This window comes from Falco cherrug, chromosome 14 (genome assembly GCF_023634085.1).
Source record: "Falco cherrug isolate bFalChe1 chromosome 14, bFalChe1.pri, whole genome shotgun sequence".
NCBI lineage: Eukaryota > Metazoa > Chordata > Aves > Falconiformes > Falconidae > Falco > Falco cherrug.
The window spans coordinates 21249042-21260633 of NC_073710.1; the positions used below are offsets into that span (position 1 = coordinate 21249042).

Below are 11592 nucleotides of genomic sequence, written 5' to 3' on the forward strand. Positions count from 1 at the left end.
TTGGGGACATTGCTGAGTGGAAGGATGCTCAGACCAGTTGGGGGACACTGCTTGGGGTGCAGGGATAGTTGGGCCAGTTTGGAGACACTGCTGGAGCAGAGGGATGCTCAGACTAGTTTGGGGACACTGCTGGGGTGGAGGGATGCTCAGGCTGGTTTGGGGACTCTGCCAGCATGGGGGGACACCCAGACCAGCATTTCCCATAGCCTGGCAGGGACACTGCTGCGTCGGGCAGTGCTGGGGGCTGTTGACATGCCAGCAGCATCCCCTGCTCTATCCCTATCTTCCCTTCCATTTTCCCTTGGGAAGGAGAAGAATGTCTTGCATACTTGGGGTGAGAGCCCTGAGGGCAACACTGCCAGGCTCATGGTGACTGACAGCTGTCAGTCACTGCTGCCTTGCCACTCTGGATCTGAGGACTGATGGGGTTTAGGGCTTGTTCGAAGCTGAGCTCCCACCCCTCTCCTACGTCTAGGTGCTGTCCCCCTGGGGTCCTCCCACCCACACAGATAGGCCCTGCCCAGCACTGCGGCAGTGACCCCCCCATGTGGTCCCCCCTCTTTTCCGGAGGGGATATCTACCCTCTGCATCGGCTCCGGGGGCCCCTTCGCTCCCTTCCTCCCCCCTACCCGGCTTCCTGGCCCCCCCAGCACACCCCTACCCACTGCCTGGCACCAGCCTGGGCAGAGCCAGCGGGTCCAAGCAGCCCCACGAGTGGGGACAGAGCAGGGACAGGGTGTCCCTGGCACAAGGGTCCAGCCACCCCTGGCAGCCCTGGGGGGAGCCAGGAAGTTTTCCTCCTTCTTATCCTCCCTGAACATTTTCTGATGCTACTGCAGGTGTTTACAGCTCCCATTTATATGTGGGGATGGGGACCCCCTGAGAGCCACATCCCAGCAGGGCATAGAAACACCCCGAATGCAAACATCCCAGGGAGGCTTACCGGGATGCATCCTGCTGGGGCAGGGCACCCCAGCTTACGTGGGGCGTACGGGAAGGGCGATCCCCAGGCGACGCATGGCACGGCTGGTGCCCGCCCTGCTGCCGGTGCCTGCCAGCTGTGGTGCACAGCTGGCAAGCTGGGTGCCCAGACCTTTTGGGGTTCAACACCTCCTGGGTGCCGTTGCCCCCTCCCTGGCCTGCCCAGGCGCCGGGAGGTGCCCGCTCTGCTCACCGGGGTAGGTCAGAGCTCCTCCATTAACCAGGGGCAGGGTTCAGCCTGATAAAGATTTGCTGTTGTACTCTGTCAAAAAAAAATCAATAAATTGCAAGCGATGGGCAGGAGCGATAAAGGCAGAAGTCTCCCCCACGCCCCCCCCCAGCTCCCACCCCGCGGGGGCAGTGGGGTGCCCTCCTGTACCCCAAAGCGGGGGGCAGAGCCAGTGGCAGCCCAGCTCTCCCACAGCTGTTCCCTCTCGGTCTGCGGCAGCTCGGCCAGAGCAACCCCAGGCTGAGCCCAAGCAGGCACAGCCCAGCAAGGCTTGAATTTAAACCCTCCTCACTCCTTTGTCGTCCCCAAGGCTGCCCTGATTACTCGAGCACCCGGGACGGCAAAGCTGGGATAATCTCCTTAGCCCCTTTGGAGAGATTTCCCTTTGTGAGCGGAGGTGAAGAGTGGAGATGCTGCGTGTTCACAGCTTAAGACTCTTCCCAATCGGCTCCCTCCATCTTATCGGAGCGGTGCCATCACATCATTTCACTAGTTGAGTTGTCAGGATTTATTCCTTCCGCCGTGCACTCGCTGCTTCTAAAAACAGCAGCTGGGGCACACCGCGGGGCCGAGCCAGGGCTGCCGGGGGAGTCGGGGCTTCTCCAGCTCGGCTTTCCCCGAGCAGGACTGGGAGAGCCACTGGAGGTTGGGTACCGATAGATGGATGGATCAATCCATCCATCCTCCCTCCCCCTTGGGGGCTCCCATGCCACAGGGACATCCTGCACATGCTGGGATGGGAGCAGAGACCACCAGTTCATTCCCGTTCTCCCAGGCTCTGCGTCACCAGGGCTCAGGTGGGGGCTGTACCCGGGGTTGTGGCCCCCAGGGCTGGCAGCCCCCAGGGCCAGGCACAGAATGCTGTATTAATAGGAGCGGCACGCGGCATGGCTGGTGCTGGGACATGGTCCCGTGACACCCCGATAGCAGTACTTATCCAGATAGTATCCAGGCAGCTGCAAACATTGCGGGGACCTCCGAGCCCAGATCCCCGCCGAGGGGCAGAGCCGGTTCATTCGGATTTGATTAAAGTCACAGGGATGCAGTTGGGGCGAGGGGATGCGGGAGCTGCTTGGGGATGGGATGGAATAGGTTTGGCCCAGGGCCACCCTTCCCTCCTGCTCACTCCCACCTGCAGGGAAAGCAGATGTGGGCACATGGATGTGTCTGCGCTTCGGGAGCATCCACACGGGACGGCCACAGGAGCTGGCATATCCTCACCCGTGGTGCTGTTTATTTCCCTGGCTGTAAGGGTGCTGTGGGTCACTTGCGGATAGGCTCTTGTGGAAATTCATCATCATCACACCCCGTTCACCCCATGCCGGAGGAAGATGCAGCCGTGTTGCGCGGTGATGACTCACTGGCACCATGCGACCCCGCAGGCTTCCTCCCCACGTGCCCTGCAGGTCCCTGGGGACGCAGGTGCCAGCCATGCCTTCTCAGCCATCGATCGCCCGATGCGTGGCCGTGGTGTGATGACAGGATTAATCTTTGCTCTCCAGCACAGCTCAGCCTATTTCTTTGAAATCTCTCGATAGGGAGATAAGCCGAGGTGCAGTGCTGGGTGAGCAGGCGCTGCCGGCCTGGGGGGGGGCAGTGAGCAGCCCCAGCACCCCGTGTTTCAGCAGCAGGCAGAGCACTGGGGTCCTTGTTGCACTGAGCAGGTGCACCCAGCTCACCAGGGGCTTTTTTCCACTCCTTTCCGCCGCTTTTCTTTGCAACCCAAAGCAAACAGCTGGGTCCCTGCCCAATTTGGTTAATGATCCGGAGATAAACCCTCCTACGATAACATAACGGCGGGGCTGGCGGGGCACCGCCTGGCCAGGGACCGATGGCCAGACGAGATACCCGGGGTGGTGTTCACCTGCCGGGGGGGATCCCGTGGGGAGGGCAGCACCAGAGCGGGGCTGGCGCCCATGGACTTTGCTCCTTTCCACTCACCAGGGAGACTGCTGGGGGTCACCTGCGGCACCCCACAGGCTGGCACCAGCTCTTCCCAACCTCCCCAGGTTGCAGGCAGGGTGATGTGGCTGAATCCGGCACCTTTGGAGCATAGGAATGGGGATTGCTCCATGCTGTGTGGTTGTCCCCACGCAGGGACATAGCTCGCTCACTTTGGGTTTTGCTCCCAAGTGCGGGCAGCGTGAGCAAACAGCATCTCCCAGGTCACCCCATCCCGGCTCAGCATCATTTTCCTCGTGCCAAAGGGAGAAGCACAGCAATGCCGTGTGCTTAGTTTGAAAAATGACCGTTTTCCTTCTCTTTTTTCTTGGTGTATGAATGTGGGTGCAGCTGAGTACTGCAGGGGCTCCGGCAGCATCCCCAGCCGGGCACAGGGACACCCACTGGGACAGAGAACTGCTCAGGACCACTGGCTGGGGTTCACCACCGCCACATCTTTGGGGTGACACTGCTGGATTGGGCCACTGGCCGGTGCCGTGGCCATCGGGTGCTGGCGGGGAGCGGGGCCAGCTCCGGCAACACTATTTTTGTCCCCCTGTCTGGAACGGTTTTCTCTTTATCAGCGCCTGCGTGTTTTCTCTGCTGGGGTTTGATACACAGAAGATGAAGTGCTCTGACATGGGAAGTGTCAGGCGAACGCTCTTATCTCAGAGACATGGTCTCCTGACCCAAACGCCGCTGATTACCAGTGAGACAGGGGGAAGGAGGGGCAAAAGGGGGGGCACAGGAGGGGACGTGGCGGTTGGGCTCCGTTCCCCAAAAGTAGCCAGACTCTCCAGGGTGGCAAAGCCAGCGAGGAGCCACCACCATTGTTGGGGCTCTCCTGGGGATTTGGGGATTTGCTGTCCTCTCCCCGGAGCTGAGGGGGTGAGGGCAGGCAGCCTGGGATGCTAAGACTGCATCCTGGAGGGACCCCAGCACATCGGGAGTCAGCCAGGTGTTGGAAACATGGGGCAGTGTGCACCATGCAAGGGTCCAACTGCCCAGCTCAGCTCCGAGGCCCCGCTGATCGTCGCATCCTGCTCCCTGCCTGCTCCCCGGCTCCTTTGCAGGAGGGAGCAGCCAGTCGAGGGGCTGCTGCTGCCCCTCCTCATCATCAGTTGGTGCTTGGGAGTAAATCCCATCAGCTCCTCAAATGTCCCAGCCCTCCTCCTCCTCCCTATCCTGGGATGGACCTGGTGGGGGCACAGGCAGGGGGATGCCAGGGATGCAGGGTGGCCAGAACTGGCACTGTGCTCACTCCCAAAACCACTTTGCTAGGGATGAAATCTCAACTAGAGACAGAGCCAGGATCCCCGCGGCCAGGGCAGCTTTTGGAGCTGCCGGGCCAGCACCAAGGGCTCCCCGGCTGAGAGCACCAAGGTGTGTGGGAAGGGGAAGCAGGCAGCCCTGCCTGCACCTCGGCCGGGCAGAGCGCATCTTTCCCTTGTGTCTACTGAAGGCTGCGGGCACGGGGATGGAGGGTGGCATGTGCCTAAGCGTGGGGACCAGTCCAGTGACCCCAAAGACCTCGGGGACCTTCAACACCTTCACAGACCGCCTCTCCAGCCCACCTCCCGGCAGGTTTTGCTGAGGGGGATTGGCTGCTCCGCTGGGATGTCACTCAGAGCCACATCCTTGGCAGCACAGGGCTTCCTCAGCGGATGGAGGGGACCCGTGGGTGGCGGTTGGACCCAGCAATCGCCGGTGCTGCCAACCCGTGCTCACCACCCAGCACTTCCAGTCACTCACCTTAACTTACCCCAGCGTCGAGAGGATCCAGATGTCAGCCCAGCTAATAAACACATCAGATTTCAATCTCCGCAGCCATGGGATCGCTTTATCCTCCCTGCGCTCCCAGCTCGGAAAGCAATTTTGCCTTCAAACGAGCGCAGCCTCCTCCCTGCCCACGGGACCTGGGCACCAGCTGCATCTGCTATGGAGCCTTCGAGGGACAGGGCTCTGGGCACATGGCCTTAGGGGGGGCTCTTTTCCCTGGCATGATGGTGGGGGGATCCCACTTCTTCTCCAGAGCACCCTGGGGAGCTAGGAGCCTTCCTGGCTGCAGATGGGTGCCCTGGCCACCCTGCCTCGTTGGTGGCCCAGTGTTTGGCTCGCTGTCCTCGGGGAGCATCTTGGTTTTGGGGGAGCAGTGTCTGGCCCCTTTGTGCTGTGCAGCAAGGGGCAGCCAGCGCACATCCATCTCCGTATTGGTTACCTGCCATCTTATCTGCGCTCCGAAAGACAAAGGCACAGTTAAAACATTTTAGAGCAGCCTTCATAGCGTATTAACATGTTATCTAACCCATTAAACCAGAGGCTTATCAGATAATCAAAGCCATTAAGCCCTGAAGCTTCTGCAACTTTGGGTGCCGGGATGGGAAATGCTCCTTCCTCTCCGCCACTGTGCTGTGCCTGGACCCCCGGGCCATGCCCGGACCCCCCAGTGAGATCCCACCCACCCACTGCAGACACAGCCCCACAGCACTCAGTTTCTGGTGGGTGCCCATGTCTGCAGGGACCTGGGGCTGGTGCAGGCCAGGGACCTGGCTGGGGGGCATCATGCCTATGCTGTGCCTGTCTCCCCACAGATGAGCTGGATCTGGCTGTGCAGGAGGGGGAGAGGCAGGTGCGAACCCGCAGGAGCCTCCCCGAGGGCTTCTCCTGGGGACCCTTCCAGGGCAGCATCCACAGCGAGCCGGCATCGCCGGGGCACGGCGAGATGGTAAGGAGCACTGCCACGGGCTGCCAGGGATGGTGGCAGGGAAAGTCCTGAGGAAACAAGTTGTTTGGGGAGAGGAGTTCGTTTGGAAGGGATTTTCCATGCTTGAGCTCCTGACTCCCTGGGAATCTCGTGGTTTGGGTGGCCAAGAGGTTTCCCTGCCATACACTCCCAAGCTCAGAGCATCCCCACAGGCCCAGGGATGGGATGCTGGCCATGCCCTCCCATCCCTTCCTGTGCATGGCTGCAGGCAAGCAGGCTGCTTGGTGGTACACGTGCCCTCACAGAGGAGATGTGGTCTCTGGGTTTCCCACCCCACATTTGCTCCCAGGGGGCTCTGCTTGTGCCTAGAAAGCGCCAGGGCTCTGTAGCCCATGGGGAAGGGGCAGGAGAGGAGACAGCGCGGGGCGCTGGTGGCTCTCCGTGGCAGGAGCACACTGCGCCGGGGCGAGCACACACCCTGCGGTGTGTTGTGGGTGCTGGATCCGCACATCCCAGTCACATCCTTCCCCTGCCCCCCCCCCCCCCCCCCCCCCCCCTCCTCCCCGGAGGTGCACGCCAGCAGCTCCAGCCCAGGATCTTTGAGGCTGGAGAATCTCACCCGGCCTCCATCCCCACCTCCTTCTCCTCCCTCGCTTGCTCTTTTTTCTCTTTTTTTCTTTTTTTTTCTCTTTTTTTCTCTTTTTTTTTTTCTTTTTTTTTTAGCTCAGGCCCGTTTATCTTTGCCGAATTAAATCCTTGATTAACCCTTATCTGCCCAGTTTGGCTCCCTATCTCCTGGTTGGCGCCATGTGTCCAGACACCCGGTACAGGATGATTGATTTCTTAAAGATATGCGCGGCTTTTTTCTGATACTTCATTTATTGTCTAAATATTTTTGCTCCCATTTCAGCAGCTCCCTTATCGAGCCCGGCTGATGATTCCCAGCCCTGCTCTCCTCCACCACTCGCCTCCCTCCCTATCTCTGCTTGGGGAAGCGAGGAAGGAATCGCAGCCCCATCCCTGATATGGGCTGTCGCCCTCGGGTCCCTTCGTCTTTGTTGCTGACGGCAGGGGGGGGGTGCAGGGGGTCTCCCCCAGATCCTGCCTGGCTCTGCTGTTCGTTTCCATGTGGAGATTATCCCATCCTGGGGTTTTAGTGGGAACTGGGAACACCGGGTGGCTTTGATGCCTCTGTGGCACGGAGCACCATGCATGCCCATCACTGCACTGATGGAGGAGAAGGAGAAGGTGGAAGAGGAGGAGGAAGATGCCTTCCCACCCCCAAGCTGATCCCATGGGGCTCCCCCAAAACAGCCTTTCTCAGGAGAGTGTGCAAACCCACCAGCGTCACCAGCCCAGCAGTGCCAAGGGACCATGGAGCCCCACATGCTGGCTCGCCCTGTGGCTGTCCCCCCACTCCATCCCTGCCCCGCGTCCCCCCGGCCACCCGGCCTCAGGTGATGCCCATGGCGGGGGGACAGCGAGGGCATGGGGCCGTCCTGATAACACCATCCCAGCGGATGCAGAGAAGATAGGGTTTCCGATGGTTATCGGGCCGGTGCAGAGTGGAGACACTGACCTCTTTGTTCCAGGGAGAACAAGGAAGGGCTTGACGCAGGGGCTGGGGCCACCAAGGGGAGCTGGGGCAGGCACCCTGGGGTGCTGGGAGCACCCTGGGGTGCTGCAGGAACCTCCTTCCATCAGGAGGTACCCACAGATCCCCCCCCCGCACAGAGCAAAAGCTCTGCAGAGACCCTGCTCTCCCTCCTGGCCTCAGCACAGGTCATGGAGGGGCCACCATGGTCCCCAAGGGAGCTCAGCCCGGTACCACCAGCAGCACCCATCCCCGCCTCCCATGCAGGGGGGGCCTAAGCCCCCAGCCTCGTTTCCCACCCACTGTCCCTGGGGGCAGGTGGGTTCCCGCAGCAGCGGCAGCAGCGTGCAGGTGCTGCGGGTGCACCATGGGCCGTGCACGCGTGTGTGCGAGCGCCTGCCCGCGCTTGCGCGTGGGGTTTATCACGCTGCCAGCACTCGGCTCCTGGCGGTGATAAGGCCTCAACCGGCTGCGACTGTCAGGCTGAGTTGGAGGGTTTAGAAATATTGGGACGAATAATTAGATTTCATATCGTTACTGCGGCAGCCATCGGAGGATCAGGCAGATTAATTCCCCCCCCCCCTTCTGCTCATTAATATTCATTAGCGATGCGGGAAGGCAGAGCCGGGCATGAGCTGAGGGAGGCTGCCGCGGCTCCCTGACCCCAGCCCGTTTCGAGGCGCGGTGCTCACCCCCTCTCCCTGCCCTCAGAGCCCACCCGTGACGCTGGTGCTGGGGGACGAGAGCTGCTGGCTGTCCCGGCTGCCCCTCGTGCCTGGAGAGCCCGACGCCAACGCCGTGATCTACAGGAAGGGTTGGTACCAGTGCCACGTGTCCCCGTGCCTGGGGTGGGGGGCTGGGGGGGCCAGGCATGGCCACCTCGGCACTTGGGTGGGGGAAGGGGTGCTACTGCGGAGGGATAGGTCCCTGTCCCCCCTCCATCCCTGTGCCCCCAGCCCGCTGCCGGTGCCTGCCCACACCTGCCAGCACCCATGGCCCCCCCACAGCTGCTGGGGCAGTGTCTGCTCCTCTGTGACCCAGCACCCCTGTCCCAGCCCTCCCCAGCTGCTGGGGGATAGGAGGAGGGTCCCAGCACGCAGCGGCTAGTGTAAATACTGGTGCAAGCAGTAGTGCAAGTGTTGCTGCATGCAGCTGGGGCAAGATTTGGGGAAAGCACTGGTGCAAGGCTCAGTGGAAGCATTACTGCAGACATTGGCATAGGACTCCGTGCAAGCATTACTGCATGCATCGGTGTAGGACTCAGTGCAGGCATTACTGCATGCATGGGTGCAAGGCGCAGCAGGAGCATTACTGCGGTCGTTGACATAGGACTTGGTGCAGGCATTACTGCATGCGTGGGTGCAAGGCGCAGCGGGAGCGCGGTGCAGGCATTACTGCATGCGTGGGTGCAAGGTGCAGCGGGAGCGCGGTGCAGGCATTACTGCATGCATGGGTGCAAAGTGCAGCGGGAGCATTACTGCGGTCGTTGACATAGGACTCGGTGCAGGCATTACTGCATGCATGGGTGCAAGGCGCAGCGGGAGCGCGGTGCAGGCATTACTGCATGCATGGGTGCAAGGTGCAGCGGGAGCATTACTGCGGTCGTTGACATAGGACTCGGTGCAGGCATTACTGCATGCATGGGTGCAAGGCGCAGCAGGAGCATTACTGCGGTCGTTGACATAGGACTCAGTGCAGGCATTACTGCATGCATGGGTGCAAGGCGCAGCAGGAGCATTACTGCGGTTGTTGACATAGGACTCGGTGCAGGCATTACTGCATGCATGGGTGCAAGGCGCAGCAGGAGCATTACTGCGGTCGTTGACATAGGACTCGGTGCAGGCATTACTGCATGCGTGGGTGCAAGGCGCAGCAGGAGCATTACTGCGGTCGTTGACATAGGACTCAGTGCAGGCATTACTGCATGCATGGGTGCAAGGCGCAGCAGGAGCATTACTGCGGTTGTTGACATAGGACTCGGTGCAGGCATTACTGCATGCATGGGTGCAAGGCACAGCAGGAGCATTACTGCGGTCGTTGACATAGGACTCGGTGCAGGCATTACTGCATGCGTGGGTGCAAGGCGCAGCAGGAGCATTACTGCGGTCGTTGACATAGGACTCGGTGCAGGCATTACTGCATGCATGGGTGCAAGGTGCAGCGGGAGCATTACTGCAGTCGTTGACATAGGACTCAGTGCAGGCATTACTGCATGCATGGGTGCAAGGCGCAGCAGGAGCATTACTGCGGTCGTTGACATAGGACTCGGTGCAGGCATTACTGCATGCATGGGTGCAAGGTGCAGCGGGAGCATTACTGCGGTCGTTGACATAGGACTCAGTGCAGGCATTACTGCATGCATGGGTGCAAGGTGCAGCGGGAGCATTACTGCGGTCGTTGACATAGGACTCGGTGCAGGCATTACTGCATGCGTGGGTGCAAGGCGCAGCGGGAGCGCGGTGCAGGCCGAGGGGAGGCTCTGGCAGCTGGGCCCGGCAGCAGCGCTCCGGCGCGGGCAGACACCGCCATCTCCAGGCAGGCTGGGGCTCAGCCATGGCTGGGAGGAAGCACCAGCTGCAGCTGGGGACAGGGACAGAGGGGACAGGGGTCCCAGAGCCATGCAGGCAGCAGCCCAGCAGCAGGACGGGGAGGGTCCAGGGGGTGGGTGCTGACCGTTCCCCCCACCAGACGAAGCCCTGTGGTGCCGGACGACGCGCGCCCTGAGAGAGGATGAAGCCGTGTGCGCCTTCGTGGTGGCCGAGCCGCCAGCCATCCCCAACAGCCACGCGGTGAAGGCAGAGCCCAGCGACTCGCTGTACCCGGCCGCGCTGCACTCGGACATCCAGCTGCTGCCACAGCAAGCCGGCATGGCCGCCATCCTGGCCACCGCTGTGGTGAACAGTGAGTCCCAGGGGACGGAGAGCACGGGGAGGGGGGACATGGTGAAACCTGTGGTGCCAGGACCACGCCGGGGGTCCCCAGCCTGTCGTGCACATGATCTATGTCCCTTCCTTGTGTCCCTTTCCTGCCGCAGAGGATGTCTTCCCATGCAAGGACTGCGGGATCTGGTACCGGAGCGAGCGCAACCTGCAAGCCCACCTGATGTACTACTGTGCCAGCCGGCAGAGTGCCAGCTCGCCCGCCCTGGAGGAGAAGCCCAAGGAGACCTACCCCAACGAACGCGTTTGCCCCTTCCCCCAGTGCAAGAAGAGCTGCCCCAGCGCCAGCTCCCTGGAGATCCACATGCGGAGCCACAGCGGTATGGCACGGCACGGCATGGCACAGCACACTGCTGCAGCCTGGGGACACCGAGCCACGCACAAGGACCCCGGAGCCTGCTGGGTGGAGGGGCAGGGAGGCTGTGGGGCTGCAGCACAGCTGACCAGTTAGATGAGGTTCTCCCCCAGCTGGGTTACTGGGTTGGGTCAGCTCACTTGTAGGTCTTCCCCCATCTCCGCCCTGTAAAGGTGGAGAGGGCATGCTGCTTCCCACAGTTGGCACCCTCCTGGCTGGCACAGCTGGCCCTCTGGGGTGTGCCCGCGGTCCCTGTCCCCCTTCCCTCGGCGCTGAGCGTCCACCTGTCCATCCATCCTGCAGGAGAGCGGCCGTTCGTCTGCCTGATCTGCCTGTCCGCCTTCACCACAAAAGCCAACTGCGAGCGTCACCTGAAGGTGCACACAGACACCCTGAACGGTGAGTACTGCACGGTGTCCCCACAGGGACACCCCTGTCCCCTCCAGCACAGCCCAGGACAGGGACCTGCTCCCCGCGGGTCTCTGCCTGCCCTACTGGGTGCCATCCTGCCTGCTCAGCCCCATGCCATGTTCCCTGCAGGTGTTTGCCACAGCTGTGGCTTCATCTCCACCACAAGGGACATCCTCTACAGCCATCTGGTCACCAACCATATGATCTGCCAGCCGGGCTCCAAGGGAGAGGTGTACTCACCGGGACCAGCCCTGCCCGCCGCCAAACCCCTCGCCCCCGGTGGGTACTGCAGGCTGTGGGCACGGGGGGACGCGTGCCAGCACCCATGCAGAGCCTGGCTTCACCACCGAGGGCCGTGTCCCCAGACGGCTCCAGCCACAAGGAGGGGGGCTGGGGGACAGGGGGACAGGGTGAAAGCGCCTGTGCTGGGGATGTCGG

At 61.7% G+C, this 11592-nt stretch overlaps 1 protein-coding gene across 2 annotated transcripts in view; it reads left to right on the forward strand.

Annotated features, from left to right (window-relative positions):
• The window catches only part of ZFPM1 (zinc finger protein, FOG family member 1), a 35017-nt gene that overhangs the window by 20616 nt on the left and 2809 nt on the right, over positions 1–11592 (forward strand). The window contains exons 4-9 of one of the 2 annotated variants that reach the window (XM_055726773.1): positions 5743–5876; positions 8161–8263; positions 10138–10350; positions 10484–10708; positions 11047–11142; positions 11284–11433. In XM_055726773.1, the coding sequence (XP_055582748.1) occupies positions 5743–5876; positions 8161–8263; positions 10138–10350; positions 10484–10708; positions 11047–11142; positions 11284–11433 (921 nt within the window). The remainder of the gene's footprint in view (positions 1–5742; positions 5877–8160; positions 8264–10137; positions 10351–10483; positions 10709–11046; positions 11143–11283; positions 11434–11592) is intronic. The other variant, XM_055726774.1, reaches the window with a different exon arrangement.